We start from the raw sequence: 22,097 nt of genomic DNA on the forward strand, positions 1-22,097 counted from the left end.
TTTATGTAACAATAAACAAACTCAAGTGTACCCGAGCTTCCATTGTGGCTGAATAATACTGTGTTTGCATCTGAACACTAAGGCACTTTCTTTTCATAAATTCTCTGCCCTGCAAATTGTAGCTGGGATTTGTGAATTCTTTTCACTTCCACCATAATACAAACCACAACAGTTCATTTGGTGTTAATCAGAGTGGACTGGCAATTTGACAGCCAGTCTTTATTATAATTTAGCTGCAATTAATGTGCAATTATAACCTGATAGGAAAAATTGAAAGGACATTATGGAGATGGCAATTGCCTTCCTGGCTCTTACTTTATAACTGGCTTTAAGATGGTTTACTAAAAGAAACAATTACCAACAGAGTGCTTTTGTTAATGAAATGTTTATCCTCTTTTGTTCCCATGTGAATTTCTATACTCAAACAAGGTTAATAAGAGTGATAGTAAGTTAAACATATATACATGCTTTGGAAAGTAGCCCTGGGGACATTCTGGGCTCTAGGTACCTCCTTGCTCTGTGCCAAGTGCACAGTACCTTTTTTGCACTGAGACACCGGGCCCTGAACCCTGAGAAGGCAAAAACTAAGCTGACCTATTTCTCTTTCTCAGAATACCAAGAGTTCCCAAGAACTTACATTTCATCATTCTTTTGTCTTTCTGTGGAAAACATGGCTTTTAACCAAATGGTAGTCTGCTACTTTTTTTTTTCCAATCTGCTTTTATGCCAAGGCTAACAAATTACACATTTTCTGGAGATGTCTAAGTTCCATCCAAGTCCCAGTCAGCTATCAGTGGCAAGTGTTTATCTCTTAGAAACAAACAAAGAAATAGGGTTTCCTGAAGCCTAGGCTGACTTCATCCTCACTGCACAGTGGGAGAATGTCCTTGAACTCCTGATCTTTCTGCTTCCAACTCCCCCAAAATCACCTCAAGTATACCCAAGCTTCAGGATTGAGTACTGAGTATCTAATACCCAAGTACTAGAACACAGTATTATTCATCCACAATACAAGATTGCAGACCATGCCTGTTTTGTGCAGTGCTAAGGATCTAAGCCAGGGCTTTCTGCATGCTCAAGCGCATGCTACCAACTGAACTACACTCCCATACAATCATTATAAACCCAGACCCTTGCATATAGTTAGTTTGGCACCATTGACTTTAACATTTCCTAAAAGTCAATGAAAGAAACAAATGCTAAGAGTCTTTGTAACTCTCGGGGCTCAGGAGATGGCTGGGTAAGAGTGCCTGTTACTCTTACAAGGGAATAGAGTCAGTTCTTAGCACCCAATTCTGACAGCTCACTGCTGCCTGTAACTCCAGCCTCAGAGTATCTAATGTCCTCTTCTGGCCTCCTAGGGCACTTGCAACACATGCCTATATTCACAGAGACATATTAACATAAATATAAAATAGCATATAAATTTTAAAGTAATAAAAAGTTCTTATAACACTCAATTAGGAGCCATTTTATAGCTTATGGTTCACTTTGCTTCACTGTGTCTTATTTGTTTGTCCCCATTGTCCTGTAAATCAGTGAAGTCCCCCTGTCTGAGTTAGGGTTTCATTACTGAGAAGAGACACCATGACCACGGCAACTCTTATAAAGGACAACATTTAACTGGGGCTGGCTTACAGGTTCTGAGATTCAGTCCATTATCATTGTGGCTGGAAGCATGGTGGCATCCAGGCAGGCAGACATGGTGCTGGAGGAGCTGAGAGCTCTACCTCTTGTTCTGAAGACAGCTTTGAAAAGACTGACTTCCAGGCAGCTAGGAGGAGGGTCTTAAAGCGTACACCCACAGTGACACGCTTCCTCCAACAAGGCCACACCTACTCCAACAAGGCCACGCCTCCTGGTAGTGTCACTCCCTAGGCCAAGCATATTCAAACCACCGCACAGCAAACATGACCCCACTACTAACACACACGCATTGTAAATCTTAGGAAGCTGAAGCCCAGAGATGCCAATGGCTTTGCTCAGATGCCTATGGTTTTATAAACCCCTTGTTCTTCCACCTGCCAAGAGTCCTCTCCTGCCACCTTTGGAAACCTAAAGTTGTTTAAACTCTCCCTTCTGGTCTCTGTTAACACAGAAGGGAGAAGTGGGAAAGTTAACTCTGGGGCCAGATCTTCCCCTGAGTAATTCCATGAATTTGAGCAAGTTTATACTTTAAACTCAGAGATAATATTATTAAGATTGTTATCATTATCATAGATACCTATCCTGTAGTGTTCAGAATTGAGGGCTGTTCTGAGATCTATCGTGCAGCCCAGGATAGTCTGAAATTTATCAGGTAGCAACAGATGACCTTAAATTTCTGATTTCTCCTCCCTTCTTCCACCTCCTAAGTGCTAGGATTAAAGGTGTGCCCACCGTCCTTGGTTTATGAAGTGCTGAAGATTAAACCCAGGGCTTCCTGCATGCTGGACAAGCACCCTACCTACCTATATACCTACCTACTGAGCTATACCGCAGCGCTGAGATTTTTTTGTCATTAAGAGTAATCTTCCAGAGCCGGGCGTGGTGGCACACACCTTTAATCCCAGCACTTGGGAGGCAGAGGCAGGCGGATTTCTGAGTTCGAGGCCAGCCTGGTCTACAAAGTGAGTTCCAGGACAGTCAGGACTACACAGAGAAACCATGTCTCTAAAAACCAGAAGAAAAAAAAGAGTAATCTTCCAAATATATAACAGTTTTGTGAGAGCCTTGGGAAAAGAGGATGATCTGAAATGCTTAGTAGCATCTTAAACAGTTAGATGCTATCCAGGATAGAAACCAGAAGTTTTCCATTCTCTCCCATCGCCAATCTCTCCTAACCTGTCTCTGTCTCTTCTTTAATGAGTGGAAACTCATATCCTAGAACCGAGTTGCCGTCTCCCTTTCCTTTTAGGTCTTCCTGGCAGAGTTCAAGAGAACCAATCAGTTTTTCGCAATAAAAGCCTTAAAGAAAGATGTGGTGTTGATGGATGATGACGTCGAGTGTACAATGGTGGAAAAGAGGGTTCTGTCCTTGGCATGGGAGCATCCATTTCTAACACACATGTTCTGCACATTCCAGACCAAGGTATGCGTTTGTTACTCTCTAAGTTTCCTATTCGGGTTACTTTCCTCTGACAGTTAAAGAATTAAAAGGTAGAGAAAGTCCAGAGCCCAACGGGTAGCAGGAGAAAAACACGGGACCGGCAGCTGAAGAAAGGCTTTTTTCCAGGGGTGATAAAACACAGGTGTGTGGCAGACAAGCAGAGAAAATTACCCTAAAGCTGAGATGGGACTCGAGAGCCCCAGTCTCTTCTCAAGACCTGGAGTGTTTTAAGTCTAATGGATCTTCCTCTCCTAACTTAGGATTGGTCAGTGTGTTGTGTAAACATGCCCTGATCCAGCCTTGAACTTGTCCATAGTCAGTCCATCAGCAGGTGTCCTACAGGCAGGAGGGAAAGCCCGGGAAGCCTTTGTTTTAAGCCTCCAGGCTTTGGTCTCAGGAAGAGGAAGAAGAAGCCAGCCATCTTGGTTCTTTGCTACAAAGGAGTCTAACTCCGAGACCCACACTTTCTGCTCAGACACACTTTCTCTTCCTTTGCTTTACCCAAGGGCCACCCCTCTAGTGGCACATACATGCAGAGGGGTGGGATATTGTCCCCACATTTTTCTTACCTCTTAGTCACCTGCTGTATTAGTCAGGGTTCTCTAGAGTCACAGAACTTATGGACAGTCTCTAGATAGTAAAGGAATTTATTGATGACTTACAGTCGGCAGCCCAATTCCCAACAATTGTTCAGTCGCAGCTGTGAATGGAAGTCCAAGGATCTAGCAGTTACTCAGTCTCACGCAGCAAGCAGGCAAAGGAGCAAGAGCAAGAGCTAGACTCCCTTCTTCCAATGTCCTTATATTGTCTCCAGCAGAAGGTGTAGCCCAGATTAAAGGTGTGTTCCTTAAACTCGGAGATTCAATCTTCTGGAATCCATAGCCACTATGGCTCAAGATCTTCAAACCAAGATCCAGATAAGGATCTCCAAGCCTCCAGAAGGGTCACTGGTGAGCCTTCCAATTCCGGATTGTAGTTTATTCCAAATATTGTCAAGTTGACAACCAGGAATAGCCACTACACCTGCCCTCCATGGTTCCATCTCAAAAACTTCCATCTCTTTTAAGCAGCAAGGAAACATGACTTAGAGTTGTAAATGCTGTGTGGTAGGATAGACCCTTATGTTTATGTCTGTTTGTATAAGAAGCAGGTTCCTATACAGTATTCCACTCTTTAGTCTGCAGTATTTAAAGAGACAGAAAAAAGAGGAAACAGATAAAAATGCATTCTTAGGGTTTTCCTGCTGTTAACAGACACCATGACCAAGACAACTCTTATAAAGGACAATATTTAATTGGGGCTGGCTTACAGGTTCAGAGGTTCAGTCCATTGTTGTCAAGGCAAGAGCATGGCAGTATCCAGGCAGGCATGGTACAGGAGGAGCTGAGAGTTCTACATCTTCATCTGAAGGCTGCTAGTGGAAGACTGACTTCCAGGCAACTAGGTTGAGAGTCTTAAGCCCATACCCACAGTGACACACCTACTCCAACAAGGTCACACCTTCTAATAGTGTCATTCCCTGGGCCTAGCATATACAAACCACCACATGCATGTTCTCTGTTGTGGTCCTTTTAAAGGCTATCAGAAAAGGTGGATGTTAATGTAAGGTTCATGGGTAGGAGAGGGGAAGGAATATATATATAGGCCAGTGTAGACACTGAACATGGCCCCTCCCTCATGCTGAGTTTCTCTGAAGCTGTTCCTACTCTCAAGGAACTCTGTCCCTAGCCACCTTTTCTCCCATGAACAAAAACTCAATCATTTTTTTTTCTGACTCATATCATTGTGGAGAGTTTGGAAGATTATCCAAATTTCTAATCTTACCCCTGCATACACTCACAATCAATACACTGAAGTTTATCTAGCTTTTCCCACACTCTCATGAGTTCCTTCAAATAAATATCAATTTAATTGTAAATCCCTACTAGGCTATTATTTTCATTTTTAACATTTTGTTAAAAATGTGGATATTCCCCAACATGTCCAGATTATGGCGAAGACTCACTGAACATATCCTACTTCTGAAGCACTGTGGAGCCCACTGGGACATAGAATACAGTCTAGAACCCAAAGCATGTCATACTTTATAAGACAATACTGATACCATTACCAGGAAAATTGGGCCTTCTCTTTTGGGCCCTAGGTATCATTAGTAAAAGATTTAAAATTACTCAGAAAACAGCACAAGGAAAAACAGCAAGGAAGGCCAGCTATAAATCTTGGCAGTTGCCTATAGAAGACAGAAAGAAGAAAAAGGAAGGGAGAGGGGGAGGAGGAAGAGGAGGAGGAGGAAGAGGAGGAGGTAAAGGAAGAGGAGGAGGATGAGGAGGAGGAGAAGGAGAAGGAGAAGGAGAAGGAGAAGGAGAAGGAGAAGGAGAAGGAGAAGGAGAAGGAGAAGGAGAAGGAGAAGGAGAAGGAGAAGGAGAAGGAGAGAGGAAGCCATGTAGGAATAAGAGAAAGTTTATTCTAGAACTGAATTTGAGTAACCATGGCGGAGGAAACAAGGAACTACATTACACCAGGTTGATGTTCCCAATGTAGAAGCAAATTCACAAAGGTTTATAGTGGCAAGCCAAAGTCATAAGTCAAGAGATATTTTAAAAATACATTGGTGGAAACATCAGAGTAAGACAGGATGATCTCTCCTACGGGCCTTAGAGGCATTTGACAGCAATCTCAGCCCTTCCGTTGGTGGAGAGTAGGGTTTTGTGAAGTTAATACACTCCAACGGCTTATATCTATTTGTCAGGATATTAGGTCTGATACAGAGGTGGTGGAGCAATGGTTCTTAGGGGGCTAAAGACAGCCCCAAAGACATTTTAATTAGGCTATCAAATCAGCACCATTCTAACCCTCCAGAGTCACTGAAGTTGAGTTGGTTTTGTTTGTTAGTGATTTGGACGTGAAGGTCATAAACGAGCAGATGCATGGCGGAAGGGGCTTAGGGCCTCTGGGAACGGGGAGATTCCCCAGAGAAGGCCGCTTAGCTTCTGACCAGTGTTTGAGAGAATACAAAAAGGAAAAGGAAAAACTATGTGTTTCTGCATTAGGACTCAGAAAGAAGAGAAGGTTCAGCACTGACACAGCTGGGAGTTCCACAGGCACAGGAAGGGGCTTCTGACAGGACAGTGTCTGAGTCAGGGTTTCTAGTCCTGCACAAACATCATGGCCAAGAAGAAAGTTGGGGAGGAAAGAGTTTATTCAGCTTACACTTCCACACTGTTCTTCACCAAGGAAGTCAGGACTGCAACTCAAGCAGATTGGGAAGCAGGAGCTGATGCAGAGGCCATGGAGGGATGTTATTCACAGGCTTGCTTCCCCTGGCTTGCTCAGCTTGCTTTCTTATAGAACCCAAGACTACCAGCCCAGGGATGGCACCACCCACAATGGACCCTCCCTGCTTGATTACTAATTGAGAAAAATGCCTTATAGCCGGATCACATGGAGGCATTTCCTCAAGGGGGGGCTCTGTTATAACTCCAGCTTGTGTCAAATTGACACACAAAAACCAGGCAGTACAGATTGGGAGATAATTAGCCCTCCCCAATTCCTAACACGGCTTCTTGATGAATCAGATTTCTGTGGTGGTGGGGCCCAGGCCCTGACCGTTTGCGATGTCCTGGTTTGTTATTCAGATCCTGCCCCATCAAACACAGCACCTGAGTAGGTGCACCATGGCAATGGGAGAAGCAGCAGAATGCAGGCATTGCCCTCTGCAAACATGGCAGGAAGGGCCTTTCTTCAGACCCAGGCACCAGGCTTGCCCCGACAGCACTTATCCCCTGACCCGTCTCCCATGGCCAGGTTTCTTGGGTTTAACATACCATTAATGCAGGCAAGGTAGTGCACCCTGCAGTCTCAGCACTCTCAGGAGGCTGAAGCAGGAGCATCACCAAGTTCAAAGCCGTCCTGAGCTATAGCATGAGTACAAGGTCAGCCTGGGCCACTCTGTGAGGCCTTGTCACAGTAAGAAAAAGCCGATAGTGTGGCTTAGTTAGTGGCCGAGGCTTGCCTGGCTTGCTCTAAGTCTAGTGGCCTATGTACTCCAGCAAAACTAGACATAAGATGAATTCACTGTCACTGTCCTGAAGAGTTGGATTGTTTCCCCCAGAAAGTTGATTTGGTTGCCGCCTACCTCCAAAGAGTGCTGCTACTGAACACGAGAACGGATGACAGGTGTCCAGGTTGTTCCACTATTATTTATTAAGGGGCATGTGGCTCAAACCATTAAAGACTTTTAACATTGGCCCAGGGAGGTAGCTTACGACATTACAAGCTCACCACACAAATCTGAGTTCTAGCCCCAGGATCCATTAAAAGGGCAAGTGTAGAATGTGTACTTACCATCTCAGTACTGGGGAGGTGGAGACAAGGGGTCCCTGGGACATCCTGGCCAGCCACCTTAGCCAAATAAAAAAGGTACAGACCCCCTGAAGGCCTGCCTCAGAAAACGGGGTGGAGGGTGGGGGTGGGGGCAGCAGTGTCCTGAGGAACCACACCCAAGGATGACCCCTGACCTCCACACCCATACACCTGTGTTCTCTCTGTGTCTCTGTCTCTGTCTCTCTCTCTTTCTCTCTGTGTGTGATGTGCACATGGACAGACATACAATTTTTAATATTCACAAATGAGAATTTGGTGGGTAAAAATATGGTAAGAAAGCAAGCGTAGGCCTCTGTGAAAAGGACAAGAGTTGTGTGTTTGGATGCAGAAGTTTAGCCTCAGTTCGGCCTTTCATTGGCAGGGCTCTGAAGTTCCCTTGCCTCCTAGTTCAGGATAATTAGGAAACGGTTCCAGGCGATCTGTCACCCTCCTCTGGCCTCTGCTGGGAATGGCGTGTGCACATTCATGTGCATTCTCTCTCTCTCTCTCTCTCTCTCTCTCTCTCTCTCTCTCTCTCTCTCTCTCTCACACACACACACACACACACACACACACGCACGCATGCATGCACGCACAGCACAGCACAGCACACAGGCATGCACAACGGCAAAGCACCACTACACATACATTTTACTTCTATAAATTAATCTTTTAGAAAAAAAGATGAGAAAATATATAAGAAAAAACCATCTTCCAGAACAACTGTCATAAATCAGAAGAACCCACTCACAAACGAATTAAGAATAAATGGAAAACGTTACACACACAACCCACAAGTGAATTAAAAACAACTGGAATAAATTAAACGTGAACTTTGAAACTCCATCTTCTCACAGATTTCCTTTAAAACCCTTGTTAAATTAAGTCCTGAATGCGCCTCAGAGAACCGGGATCTGTGCGGTCTGAAGTTTTCCTCAAAAGAAGCAAGACTGGAAAACTGTCCGGGGCTGGCTTACCAGGCTTTGCCTGTCTTGGTTTTTTAAAAAATTAGTTAGTAATAAAGAAAGTAAAAAAGATCTACCTAATTTGGAAAAATAATATTCTGCTGCCTTTATTTTAATTTTTAGCAAGTCTTGTTTAAATGCTATTTCATTTCCTTCTCTGGAGGCCCATACATGCCAGAGTGAGCAAGTCTGGAGAGATGGCTCAGTGGTTAAGAGCGCTGGCTGCTTTTACAGAGGACACAGGTTCAAATGACAGCATTTGATGACCTACATGGTGGCTAACCACTGTCTGTAACTCCAGTTCCAAGCAATCTGACGCCCCCTTCTGGCCTCCACAGGCATTGCATGCGCGCACACACAAGTGTTGACAAACAGACCTCAAAGGCTATTTTAATCCTACAAGCACAGCTCTGAGACCTTCCCAGGAGTGCATTTGCACGACAGCCACTATGAGTGTCAGAGTTCTCTATGATGTATGCCATCCCCCTCACCACCACCACCATAGTTTCCTGGAAAATTCTCTTTCCTAAGAAACAGTAATAATAAAAAAAACAAAGGTACAAGGGAAAAAATGAGTTTCACTTTCTATTTTAGAACACACAGCACTGCGCTTCTGGTTACAGCTTCAAGGCAGGAGACACCATCCTTTGAAAAGTCTCTAACATGGCTTGGTGGCTTTGGTTCACCTCCTTGCCTCCAAATACACAAGAAAGAAAAGGAGCTCTTTGTAGAGATGTCTGAAACATTGTGGGGGGAAGTACCATAGCAACAGCAAGATCATTACTTGAAGTAAGACAAAAAGCCTTTTTCCCCCAAAAATTTGTCATTCTGTCCACAATTTAAAAGCAAGATCTGACATCGCAGTGGTGAGTCTCAAGCTAGTTACTCAGGAGCTGCCTCGTCTGAAGCCGTTGCAAACACTTCAATCTATGCATCCTCTGGCTGAGTCAGGAGCTCTGGCCATCATCACAGCTCTATAGCAAAGAAGGGAATAATAAAAAGTCACATGTAGATGACATCCTTGTCCCTGTGCTAGGCCAGAAGGAACACTGGTCGATCCTGACCGATGGCCCTCTCTTTAAGTGCCAAGATAGATTATTGCAGAAATGGTTGCTCACGTGAATGTTGATCAGGCAGCGCCCACCACCTCTGTCTCTGATGTCAGTGACACTGTGATTCAGCAGGTAGATTCGCAGTCGCTTTATCAAGTTTGGTAGTTTTAAAGTCAATTCGTGGTAAACTTCAGTGCTTGGAGAGTTTGGGTGAAATGTTTTGCCCAGTGTCACAGAGGATAATGGGGAAAATTAATGACAGATATGCAGGGATTCCTTGACATGTAAAACCAAACAACAGAAACCAGGGCACTAGGCATGCCATGCCATAGCTTCCTTCATCTGCTGTCCAAACCCACAGGTGCTTTCGCACCTGGCTGGAACTCTGGCATATTTCTTCACATCAGTGCATACAACCATAATAAAAGTGGATTAGTAGGTTCTCCGGGCCAGCCAAGGCTAAGAATTCTCTGAGGGCTTGTATAGTTTGGTTTGGTTTTATTTTGGTTTCTTATTCAGATAGGTCTCAGTAGCCCTGACTCTGGCCTCAGTCTTGAGATTTGCCAAGAAACCTCTGGTCCTCCTGCTTCTACCTCCCAAATGCTTAGATTCCCAAATGGCTGGTTTCCATGATACTTGCAATGGAATCCAGGGTTTTGTGCACACTATGCAAGTACTCCAGCAACTGAGCTACCCATCAGCCTGTTTCATTTGCTTGTAGACATGTATAGTAGCTGGCCTGCTCTCTGAGCGGAATTCCTAGCTCTGTCCACTGGCTGTCATGGGCTGCATCCCAATGGATAGATGTCTTCCATTCTTCAGTGCCCACCGTCTTAGCTGATGATCTTGAAAGTAGAACATTATCACATTATGTTTAATCTGTGATACTCTGAGAAGACTAAGATCTACTTCTATCTTATTTTAGTCAGAACTTCAGTCTTGATTTCATTTCTTTTTCAGATATTGAAAATCTCATATGTAAATTTTATTACATCATTCTTTGAAATTTTCCTGCATCTTGATTGCAGGCATCCATCCCTCCCACCTCTGTATCTCCCCAGGACTCCCCAATACATCTCCCTCCCAACTTTATGTCCCCTTCTATAATGTTTAATTATTAAAAGAGTAAATAAAATTTTATAAAAAGACAAAAACAAAGAAATGATTATGTGAGCTTCCTAGCCTCTGGAGGAAAATGATACCTAGGGGAAAGTATCTATAATTGCTTGCTTTTTGTTTCCACCCTGTTTTCCTAGCGAAAGAGTTGGTGTTCCTGACGTCATTTATGTGACACTTGTCAAGTTTCCCATGCATTTTCAAAGTTACTTGCTCCTGCTTTGGTAAATTCGCCAGCTCATTTCTTTGATGCTGTGAAGTTCTCATTTATCCCAAGCACTTGACAACAGTTCCTCTGACTGTTTCTTGCATTCTTTCTTTAGTTGGAAAATGTGAGCATTGCAGCGAAAACACACTACATAAGCCAGTGTGCATCTAACAGTGTTTGTGTCTATGGTTACAATCTTCTTTTGGCTGAAGCTAGAATGTTCACAGAATGCTTTATGCCTCGTCTAAGAATCAGCTAGCATTTGAAATACTCATATTTTCCCACAATCCGAGGCCCTTTTTTATTAGATATTTTCTTCATTTACATTTCAAATGCTATCCCAAAAGTCCCCTTATACCCCTCCCCGCCCCGCCCTGCTCCCCAACCCACCCACTCATGCTTCCTGGCCTTGGCATTCCCCTATACTGGTACATATGATCTTCACAAGACCAAAGGCCTCTCCTCTCATTGGTGGCCGACTAGGCCATCCTCTGCTACATATGCAACTAGAAACATAGTTCTGGGGAGTACTGGTTAGTTCATATTGTTGTTCCTCCTATAGGGTTGCTGACCCCTTTAGTTCCTTGGGTACTTTCTCTAGCTCCTTCTTTATGGGCCCTGTGTTCCATCCAATAGATGACTGTGAGCATCCACTTCTGTATTTGCCAGGCACTGGCATAGCCTCACAAGAGATAGCTATATCAGCGTCCTATCAGCAAAATCTTGCTGGCATATGCAATAGTGTCTGTGTTTGGTGGTTGTATCTGGTATGGATCCCTGGGTGGGACAGACTCTGGATGGTCTTTTCTTCCTTCTATCTAAGCTCAGAACTTTGCCTCTGTAAATGTTTCCATGGGTATTTTGTTCCCCATTCTAAGAAGGAATGAAATATCCGCACTTTGGTCTTCCTTCTTCTTGAGTTTCATGTGTTTTGCAAATTGTATTGTGGGTATTCTAAATTTCTGGGCTAATATCCACTTATCAGTGAGTGCATATCAAGCGACTTCTTTTGTGATTGGGTTACCTCACTCAGGATGATATCCTCCAGATCCATCCATTTGCCTAATCATAAATTCATTGTTTTTAATAGCTGAGTAGTACTCCACTGTGTAAATGTACCACATTTTTTGTATCCATTCCTCTGTTGAGGGACATCTGGGTTCTTTCCAGGTTCTGGCTATTATAAATAAGGCTGCTATGAACATAGTGGAGCATGTGTCCTTATTACAAGTTGGAACATCTTCTGGGTATATGCCCAGGAGAGGTATTGCTGGATCCTCCGGTAGTACTATGTCCAATTTTCTGAGGAACTGCCAGACTGATTTCCAGAGTGGTTGTACCAGCTTGTAATCCCGCCAACAATGGAGGAGTGTTCCTCTTTCTCCACATTCTAGCCAGCAAAGTGCTGTGATCTTAAGTGTTTGTCAACACACATCTCATTCATTTCCTGCCTGACTTGAATCCAGGTCTTCATGTTCCAGAGGCAAGCACTCCACCTCATCCCCAGCCCTCCAAATAATTTTCAGAGATGGAATTTTATGTCCAACAGATTACTACTTTGTATTGGGCCATATTTTCTTCTGAGAACCTTCAATGAAATAAGATGATTGTCTTACTTAGATGAGATTCAAGAGACTGCATATTACTGGCTTCAAGTACCAAGTCTGTTTCCCTGTCAGAAATACCAATAGCTACATGAATTTATCAATGAACCAGCGTCATAATGAGCCTTCTTCATTGATATGGACATTGACTGCTGTCTAAGGCTACTCTTTATGCAGCCTCATGAGTCCTGAGATTACAGGGTGAGCTACGCCCAATGGTTTTGCAGTCTCAGTGATAATTTAATAATTTTAAATAGTCAACAAAAGGGGACATTTGCACATCAACCCCCCAGGTCAGACAACTTACCTTCTATGGTAAAATCCAGCCTGTTCCTGAGACATTAGTTCTCAAGGTATGAACATGTGAGGATTATATTTAATAACTGTAATAATAAATTTGAAGACATCTGACATTTATAGAGTGCTTACAGTGTCACTCCATGTTCTGGGCACATTATGTATTTGAGTTCATTTACTCTTCCTAGCAGCCTATGAAGTAGGCATTATTAATGTCCATATTTTATAGACAAGGGATTGGAATATCTCAGAGGAACAAGGAACCCACTGAAGGTCAGACCACAAAGCAGCGAGAATGTTGCTGCAGTGCCTCTCCTCAGAGATTAAACACACCAAGGAAGCCCCTTTTAAAATTCATGAAAGGAGTTTTAGTTGCACTTTGATTGCAAAGGAAAATAATTGGTTAGTTAATGCAAGAAGAGCCCCACGGGACAATTAAGCCAGTAAATACAACTGAGCCCAAGTCCCCGTTGCAAGGTACCAAACTCAGACCACTTATTTCTGACTCGCACCAATAAATCTACAAAGGTGGTGAATTCTAATAATTAAAGTTTACAGTAGAAACATAAACAGGCCAGGATAAATGAGCTTGCTAGTTTGTAAAGAGCCATTTCCCTCTCTTCCTCCCTTGCATGTGCACATTCATGCATGTGTACACACACACACACACACACACACACACACACACACACACACACACACTGCACCTTTATATATTGAATTATACAAAGGACTTTCGGTTAGATCTGTTATGGTATATATTTACCGGAAAAAAAAGGAAATAAACCTTGTTTCACAGAACATCTCAATTTGTAGTCAGATAAATTAAAAATGAAAGAACCTGATGAGGTAAGAGAGCCCTGTAGCTGCAGCACTCAGAAACTGTGACAGGAAGATATTGAGTGGTAAAGCAGCCTGAACCAGATTAAGGCTTTTTTCAAAGAAACAATGAGTAAATCCCAAATTGCGCCAATCTCCTACAATACCGGAACATCTAACTCCTGATTGATCAAACACCAATGCAGGGTTTAGAAGTGCACCCAGAATTTTGGACTGAACCTCGGAAGACATCATGGAGTTGTTAACATGGCACCATAGCCTCACCCTGCTACATCACGCTACTCAACAGCAACTGTGTGTGCTGGAGCAGTCCTGACTCTGTGATCTGCAGTGAAGCAAAAAGCCCCTCTCCCTCCCCCACACCCAGAGCTGCGATCATAGAAGGGGCAGTTCTCACTTGTAATTCCCACATAAAACCTTGCCATGCAAGATCACATGAGTCTTTCCCCTTTAGGAAGTAGGCTTAAAAAAGCCTTCACTGTGGTGATCCATAGCTGAGGGAATCTTTAGCTTTTCTAACACTGAAGAAGCCCACACTGTACTGACAATGTAATTTTTAAAAAAGGATAAAACAGAATAATAAAAACTAGTGGAAGTCACAAAAGAAGATCCTAAAGACAATGGGTTAAAATTAGTTCAGAATGGGGCTCAGGTAAAATATTTGCCTAGCAAGCGTGAGGACCCAAGTTCAAGGCCTGAGAAGCCACTATATATGAGTCAGCATGGTAATCCTCCACTCTGAAGGGACAGAGAAAGGCACAAAGCTACTGAAATTATTAAAACTTTTTATATGAATAAGCTCCTTCACAGCTAATTTTTTGTATGGATATAACAAAGAAGATGAACACAAAGAAATATGGATGTTAGACCACACACACACACACACAGCAATGTTTTCTCCAGCTAAGGAGAAAGAGCTTTGCAGAAGCTGTAGGTAATGTTATCCTTTGCACAGAGACACATAAAATTCTCTGCAAAGCCACTAGGCTATTTCTAATTTTTAAGGGTTCTTAAAGTGTATGTTTCAATAATTTTTCAAGGGTATAATTAATATATTTGTTGGCACATGTGTGGAATGGAGGTCAGAAGATAACCTCAAGTGTTGGTCCCGTTGTCATGGCTTCATATGCCAGGCTAGCTGGCCTTCAAGCATCTTGGATTCTTCCATCTCTTTTAAGATTACATACATTCCACAAATGATTTTGTATGCATTCTGAGGCCCCCAGCCCATAATTACATTTTCAGTGCACCAAGAATATAAAACACTAAGGCATGTGGTGGAAACACCATGGTATCTTGTTCTGTTAAAACCAGTGTGGGGTGGAAGGACATTCATGGAATGCATCCTGAGGAGGTGGCTTTGGTAGAAAGCCCTGCAGGAATGCTCATTGCCAGTCGGTGTTCAACCCAATACTAACAGTGGTGCTGAGAACTGGAGTGTGCTTGCTCCTACGGAGTGTGTGTGTGTGTGTGTGTGTGTGTGTGTGTGCACTCATGCTACAGCACATGTGTAGAAATTGCCAAGAAAGTCACAGTGTCAGTGTGGAATCTGGGATCCTACTCAGGCCATCAATTTTGGCAACAAGTGCCTTTCCTGGCTGAGCCATCTTGCCAGCCCCAGGATACCTTTCTAATGTAGAGTTCACTCTTAAAGGACCTCTTGGCAAGAGGCTATGTCATAGGCTACTTAAATAGGACTCTGAATACCAAGATTGAGATGAGCCCCAGGGATCATAATTGAGTCCCTTGCTTCAGTCTGTCCTGTCTCTCCTCTAAGCATCCCACAGTGGGTTTTGCCTCAAAGAACGAGACACACATTTTTAGAAACCAAGTAAAATGACCAATCAAAATGCATCTTCCTACCACCTCCATGGATTATTCTAAACAGCACAAGACACATTCCCTTCAGACTTTTTCAGTCTTTCTACTCTTCCATCCTGCCGCCCATGGAAGTATTAAACATTCCATTCTGGGGCTCTGGACTCTGGGTACCCTAAACACCTGTACTCCACCAATAGCCAAGCTCTGCAAACATACCCAAGAGCTGTTTGAGCAGAGGAAGCCCCACCCTTTGTTCCATCTTTCTTCTGGAAACATGGTAGTCCTTAGGAAAGCTAGCTGTATGGTCCATCGCTTGAAGGACATCCAAAAGAAGGTTCCTCGCTTCCCCTCACTTATACAACAAGGATGTGTTTTTCTGGGCCATCATATCACCTGGGACTTTACAAGCTTGGCATCCTCCCGTGTGGATTGCCTAGGAGTATTGCATAGATCTTGGTATAATGTGCTGAGTGAGTTCTCTCTATTAACTTTATCTTTTCCCCAAGGAAAGGAAAAATATATAAAAATATGTGGTGTTCGGTCAAGGTTCTCACAGACACGTCTCACTGAAGCCCTGGGTTGGTAGGGCTTCATCATTCAACTGGGTAGCAGCAGGCTGGTCTGGGCTCAGATATTAGAACCCCTGGTGTCCTATACCAGGAGTTCATGAGCTAAAGGTGGGGCAGAGTTGTAGCATCTCACTCCCCAACCCGTTAAAATTTGAGTTCCTGCCTACCTGGAGAGACCCTTTGTACCTGCTAAGGTACAGCAAGGGCCATGTAAAATGAGCCCAGCCCGAACTGTCTCACAGAGTTCCTCTGTGTCTTCTTGAAGCTGGGGAGCAGAGCCAAGAGAACAGCCTCAGAAATGAAAATCCAATTCTGTTTTCTTCTTTCTTCCAAGAGCTGGGGCAGGGCTGTTCATTCTTTCTTGAAAAAACATTTCTTTATGTTTGCTTGTTAGTACTAATTAATCTCACTCATTTTCTTACAATGACTACAGTCACCAGTTACTCAGTGCATCTAAGGGGCTAGCTTTAAGTTCACTTTCTACAAATAACCCTCTCATTTCATACTCAGAACATTCCTATGAGGTACAAGGGCCCTGATTTCAGAAACAGAATGAAGCCCAGAAGAGGTTAGTGAACTCCCTCTGTAAATAAAGGTGATTCGAGCTCATCTCTAAGACTTGACAAAGCCCATGCTCTCTTGGCTACTCCAAGTCTCGTCCACTTGGATAACTCTATCTGCCTCAGTCTGCACCTTTCCAGTTGGCAGAGCTTTTGGGAGCAGCTCTGAAGGGGTCCAGGACAGCCAGAAGTCACTTTTTCTGAGGCTTCCTTTCCTGGCCACTAGTGAAAGTTATTTGTGAAATCTCTATTTTTTTATTTAAAGATTTAATTATTTATTTTATATGAATACACTGTCACTGTCTTCAGACACACCAGAAGATGGCACAGGGTCCCATTACAGATGGTTGTGAGCCACCATGTGGTTGCTGGGAATTAAACTCAGGACCTCTGGAAAAGCAGTCAGTGCTCTTAACCACTGAGCCATCTCTCCAGCCCTGTATGTAAATTTCAGTCATGGGATTAAACTTTTTTTAAAAGCTATCTATGCTCAAAAATGGGATCCCTAGACTCCAAACACCACGTGGTTTTAATGTATTTCTGGCTGGCTTTCAATTCACTCTGTAACGCAGGCTGTTTTCTGTGACCCCCCTGCCTCAGCCTCCCTAGTGCTGGAATTACAGGTATGTGTCACCACACTGGACTTCAAAGTTCTGGCTTCAGAGTGCTATAGCTTATAGGACAAAGTCAAAAGCTGGTGACAAGAAGCACATAGCCCAGAGGCCTTGAGCAGACTGGTCTGCTTGATCCTTACTCAGGTCTGGTTCTTCAGGGATCTGGTGCTACTGGGGAAACTCATGATTGCTTGTAGTAGGCTGTCAAGGCCAGCCTCAACCACACTGCAAAACTCGATATCACAAAGGAAAAGACCCAGAGACAGACCAGAGAAACAAAACAGAGTTAGCTCAAGACACGTCAGGACCAGCTTACCTGGACCCCTTCAAAGTTGCTACAGAAATCCCTGACAACTGGGAAAGTCCAAACTGAGTTAGGCTGAGTGACTCAAGAAGACAGTTATAGGCCCTCCTTTAGACCCCCAACTTTCACAGAGTCCCTGTCATAAGAATAATGTGTGAAATCTGTGGGGTGGTAGAATGGGACTTTCTGGACCCACCAGAAGTATAACTAATGGCACAAGGACTTACTAATTTTTATTATCACTTAGGCCTTAGCTGAGGCTACCTTCCAGCTAGCTCGCCTAGCTTAGTCCTGTTATCCTAGCTCACAGCCCACCATCTGGCTAGTCCTTTACCCTCCTCTCAGTCCTCAACCACCTCCATGTCCCACAGGCACATCTTCCTGCTTCTGCTGTTTTTCCCAGAGACTCTCCCTCTGACCAGAAGTCCTGCCTTCCCTTTTCAGCCTAGCCATTGGCCAGAAACTCTTTATTAAACCAATCAGCAAGTGAGGAAAGTGTATGTTTATAAAATACAGAGGCAGGTGATGAGCCAGAGGAATAGCAATACCAAAATCTCCCCAATAGCCAGCTCTCTGCTGGTGCAGAAATCAACAGCTGAATAATAGAAAGACAACCTTCACCCAAAGTACAAAAATGTTACCCCAACAGGATGCAGTTACATTTTTTCCTCTAGTTTCTCTTATCCACTGTTTCTAAGCCTGAAGTAAATAAATTGTGGCACTGTGTAACTATGTCTCAACTGTGAAATCCAAGAAAAACACCGCAGGACCCTATCTGTGTCCTGACAATACAAACTAACCATCTTCTCAGTAATTTTGACAGATGGTCTTACCAGTTGCTTTTATGTGTAGTGGGTGTGTATGTGTGAATGTACAGGTGCATACGTGTGCACATCCCTGCGGAGGCTAGGAGTCAGCCTCCTGTGTCATTCCTCGGGATCTGTCCACCTTGTTTTATAACAGGTCTGGCACTAGGACTTGGGGCTCACCAAATAAACTAGACTGCCTCATCAAGTCTCCGCTCCAGACAGAAAGTTAATTCTGTTTGTTAAAAAGTCACTCAGATGTGGTTAAGTGCAAATGTGTGCACAAACTCACTGTCTCCACACTTCATAGGTTAGTGACGCTATGACTCCTGAAAACTCTTAGGCATTCAGGGGCATTCAGAGAGCTGTGGCTATTTTTCTTGAAGAAGTAGTGTCTCACGTTGTTGGTCGAACATGAACTGGTAGGGATATGAGACTCTGATACTCGATACTGCCACCCATGACCTGAGAACTACCCAGGTTTTCTGTTAATTACTTCTCATAAGTGTTGTATTTCAAATGCCGGGCAGAGTATCCTACCCTAGAAGCGACATGCTCAAACACTATGCCTACCTTTGCCATGAGTGATGTATGGAAATGAGGGTAATATGCAAACTCGATGACAAGGCTGAGGACTCTTTGATGGAAGACCTGAGCTATCACTCTTAGAACAAGTGATTGTTGGCTGAGCATCATATAACATGGGAGGACCCCATGCCCTGGCTAAGAGAAGCAGACACCACCCTATGCATTCAAGGATATTCAAGCAAGTGTATAATCCACACTGCTAAGCCTTCCACACTGTCCATTGATCAGCAGCAAAATCCAGCCCATCATAAGGTCCTTAGTGTGTTACCCACCCTCTCACTAGGATTCCCCACAAGCCCTGGGGTCCAAAAATATAATTCGGCTTCAGTATTTTATCAGTCTTTTCATTAGAAACTTAATGATAGAATTGTTTTCTCTAAAATTATCTAATCTCTTCACAAGGTTAACTTTCTTTTCTTTCTGTGCTAAAAAAAACAAATTGACAATGGTTGTTTTTCTCTTAGGAAAATCTCTTTTTCGTGATGGAGTATCTCAATGGAGGCGACTTAATGTACCACATCCAAAGTTGCCACAAATTTGATCTTTCCAGAGCCACGTAAGTGCCTACTTGGGATCTGGGACATTCTGTATTCTTGCTTTATTACGTGCACCCAGCACTTACAGATGGTTTCCTCAGCTGGTCGCTTTTATTTACTTTTAATGATTTTGTGTGTGTGCTCATATGTGCGTATGTTAACATGTGCACACAGTACCCTCAGAATCTAGGAGAAGGTGTCAGGTCCCCTGGAACTAGAGATACAGGCAATTGTGAACCAAACTGATATGGATGCTGGGATTTGAACCTGGGTCCTCTGGAAGTAGTCTTAACCACACAGCCATGTTCTTAGCCCCCTCGTGTTATTTTTCTTACCTGCTTTCTTGGCACAGGTAAGTCCCAGAACAAGGTAAACACTTGGGAATAGTGTCAAACAAGTCAAAATTTTTCCATTTTGTGAAACTGAAATCCATCCCTTGTTCCATGTGCTACAAAGGATTACTTCAGTCCATAGCAAACTCCTCCAGTCCAGCAAGCTGTAACTCACTGAGCGCAGATGCAACTATGTATCCTTTGGAAAGAGCAGTGAAAGGGACCTCGGATGTTCCCTGTGGCCCTGAGGGTGGAACTGAGCTGCAGCCTACCAGGAGAAAACTCAGTGCAAAGTTAGAAAGCATTCAGGCCTTCCTGCACCTTCTCTAGCATCAAGTAACCAGAGATGCAAGAGAAATAGAGCCAGCTGTTTCCCTGGTAGGACCATGGCTGAGCCCCACAGGTCACCGCCAGGTGCTGTTCTTCCCTTAGCCATGGTCCTGCTTCTCTCCTGACAAACCCACAGTGACATGCAAGTAAAAGGAAGCATGGAAATTAGAGTCATTTACAGATGATAGCTAAGGCTGGCAATATAGCTCAGTAAGAATGCCTCAGGAACTGAGTCCCACCCAAGACTCCCATAGGATATCCTCTGATCTCCACAAATGCATCATGATAGACAATCAATCAATCAATCAATGTTGTTTTCAAAGATAACTATATACCAGCTTTTCCCCCCTTGATGCTCAGCCATTTATCGTGTATCTCTTTGTAAGCACTTTGTGATTTAGGTTGAACTGGACTGAAAGATGGACTTGGTCCATTGGCTGCTGCAAAACCCCAGCAATGTGGCTATTTTATCCGCTCTAGAAGGGGGCACTGACCACTCCCAATGTCTCCAGGCACCTTCAGCCAAGCACCTGACATTATCTTTATCAGGCTTCTGCAGCATTGCACAGAAGTCACTTGGCATTGCACACTGCGTGTGTGTGTGTGTGTGTGTGTGTGTGTGTGTGTGTGTGTGTGTGTGTGTGTCTTTGTGTGTGTATGTGTATCTGAGTGTGTGTGTGTATGTCTTTGTGTGTGTATGTGTATGTGAGTATGTGTCTGTGTGTGTCTGTGTGCCTATCTCTGTGTGTGTATCTCTGTGTGTCTGTGTGTATCTATGTGTGTCTGTGTATGTATGTCTGTGTGTGGGTGCGTGCATGTGTGCATGCGTGTGTGTGTGTGTGTGTGTGTGTGTGTGTGTGTGTGTGTGTGTGTGTGTGTGTGTTAGAAATGAACCATTCTGTCCCTGAGGGTTCTATAAAGCGTGAAGCTAACTTGAACACCTGCTGCCTGTCCTGGGTTCCAACATACTTCACTTCCGGGAAACTGCCCTATGTCTGGCTTAATCTCACTGGACAGACATAAACTCATTTCCTTTAGACCTGTCACCACCGAAGATGAGGGTTGGTTTATCATCGTCTATCTTCTAATATCCTTTTCTTCACCTCTCAAGCTAAGGTTCTGGCCTATGCTTAATGTTATTAATAAGAAAACATTCTAGCCGAATATGTTGGGAATGGCCTGGCATACAGTGATTTGGGCTCCAGGCAGAATTTAAAATGAAAGAGGAAGTTATTTTCCTTCGACACTGTGCTATTTATTACACTTTATGTTTGCATGGGTCTTATGATAATATGGACCTTACTGTTTACCGAGCTTAAAAGATCAGTAAAGAGCTCAGAAGATCTTGACTAACGAGACCAGCTCCTATTTTATGCTCTCTGGGCTGCCTGAGTCTCTGTGTTAAGTGTAGAGTGGACAATATTGTCTTCACTGGAATTAAGCCAAAGTGGGCGTGTGCCGTGTAGTTGAATGCATGTAAACTATCACAAGGCTGGGGGTTTACTCTGCTGTCCCTGTCCTCATGCTGTGTCTTGGGGGTTTTACTCTGCTGTCCCTGACCTCGTGCCGTGTCTTGGCTGTCTTTCTTGGGGGTTTACTCTGCTGTCCCTGTCCTCATGCTGTGTCTTGGGGGTTGTACTCTGCTGTCCCTGTCCTCATGCTGTGTCTTGGGGGTTTACGCTGCTGTTCTTGTCCTCATGCCGTGTCTCTCTTGCAGGTTTTATGCTGCTGAGGTCATCCTTGGTCTGCAGTTCCTTCATTCCAAAGGAATTGTCTACAGGTAAACCATTCTCTGTCTGACTTTTTGCTTCATGACCCAGTTAACTTAAGCACTGCAGTTGAATGATGTGAAAATATCTGGGGAGAAAAGTCTCCGGCTAGAGCCCTTCCCACTGTGACATCTACTCCTGGAAGCCAGACAGGTCTGGGCTCGCATCCTCCTTTCTTCTGGTCCTGGCTCTTGTCCTTCCTGTGACTTGTCCGCTCCTCCTTCAGCCACTATTCATCTCTGACAACATTATTCTGCTTTCTCCATCATTTGCCCCCTTTGTACCTCGTGCTTCTGGGTCACCTAGACATGCTTATGCAATGTTTCCTCTTGGGTG

The 22,097-nt window shown here is 43.8% G+C and overlaps 1 protein-coding gene across 5 annotated transcripts in view; it reads left to right on the forward strand.

Moving 5' to 3' along the window:
• Window positions 1-22,097, forward strand: part of Prkcq (protein kinase C, theta) — a 129,322-nt gene that overhangs the window by 85,852 nt on the left and 21,373 nt on the right. For all 5 annotated transcript variants that reach the window (XM_030248462.1, XM_006497398.4, XM_030248463.1 and 2 more), the window contains 3 exons: window positions 2,897-3,070; window positions 19,259-19,350; window positions 21,710-21,772. In XM_030248462.1, coding sequence (XP_030104322.1) covers window positions 2,897-3,070; window positions 19,259-19,350; window positions 21,710-21,772 — 329 coding nt within the window. The remainder of the gene's footprint in view (window positions 1-2,896; window positions 3,071-19,258; window positions 19,351-21,709; window positions 21,773-22,097) is intronic.

The sequence above is a fragment of the Mus musculus genome, chromosome 2 (genome assembly GCF_000001635.26).
Source record: "Mus musculus strain C57BL/6J chromosome 2, GRCm38.p6 C57BL/6J".
Classification (NCBI taxonomy): domain Eukaryota; kingdom Metazoa; phylum Chordata; class Mammalia; order Rodentia; family Muridae; genus Mus; species Mus musculus.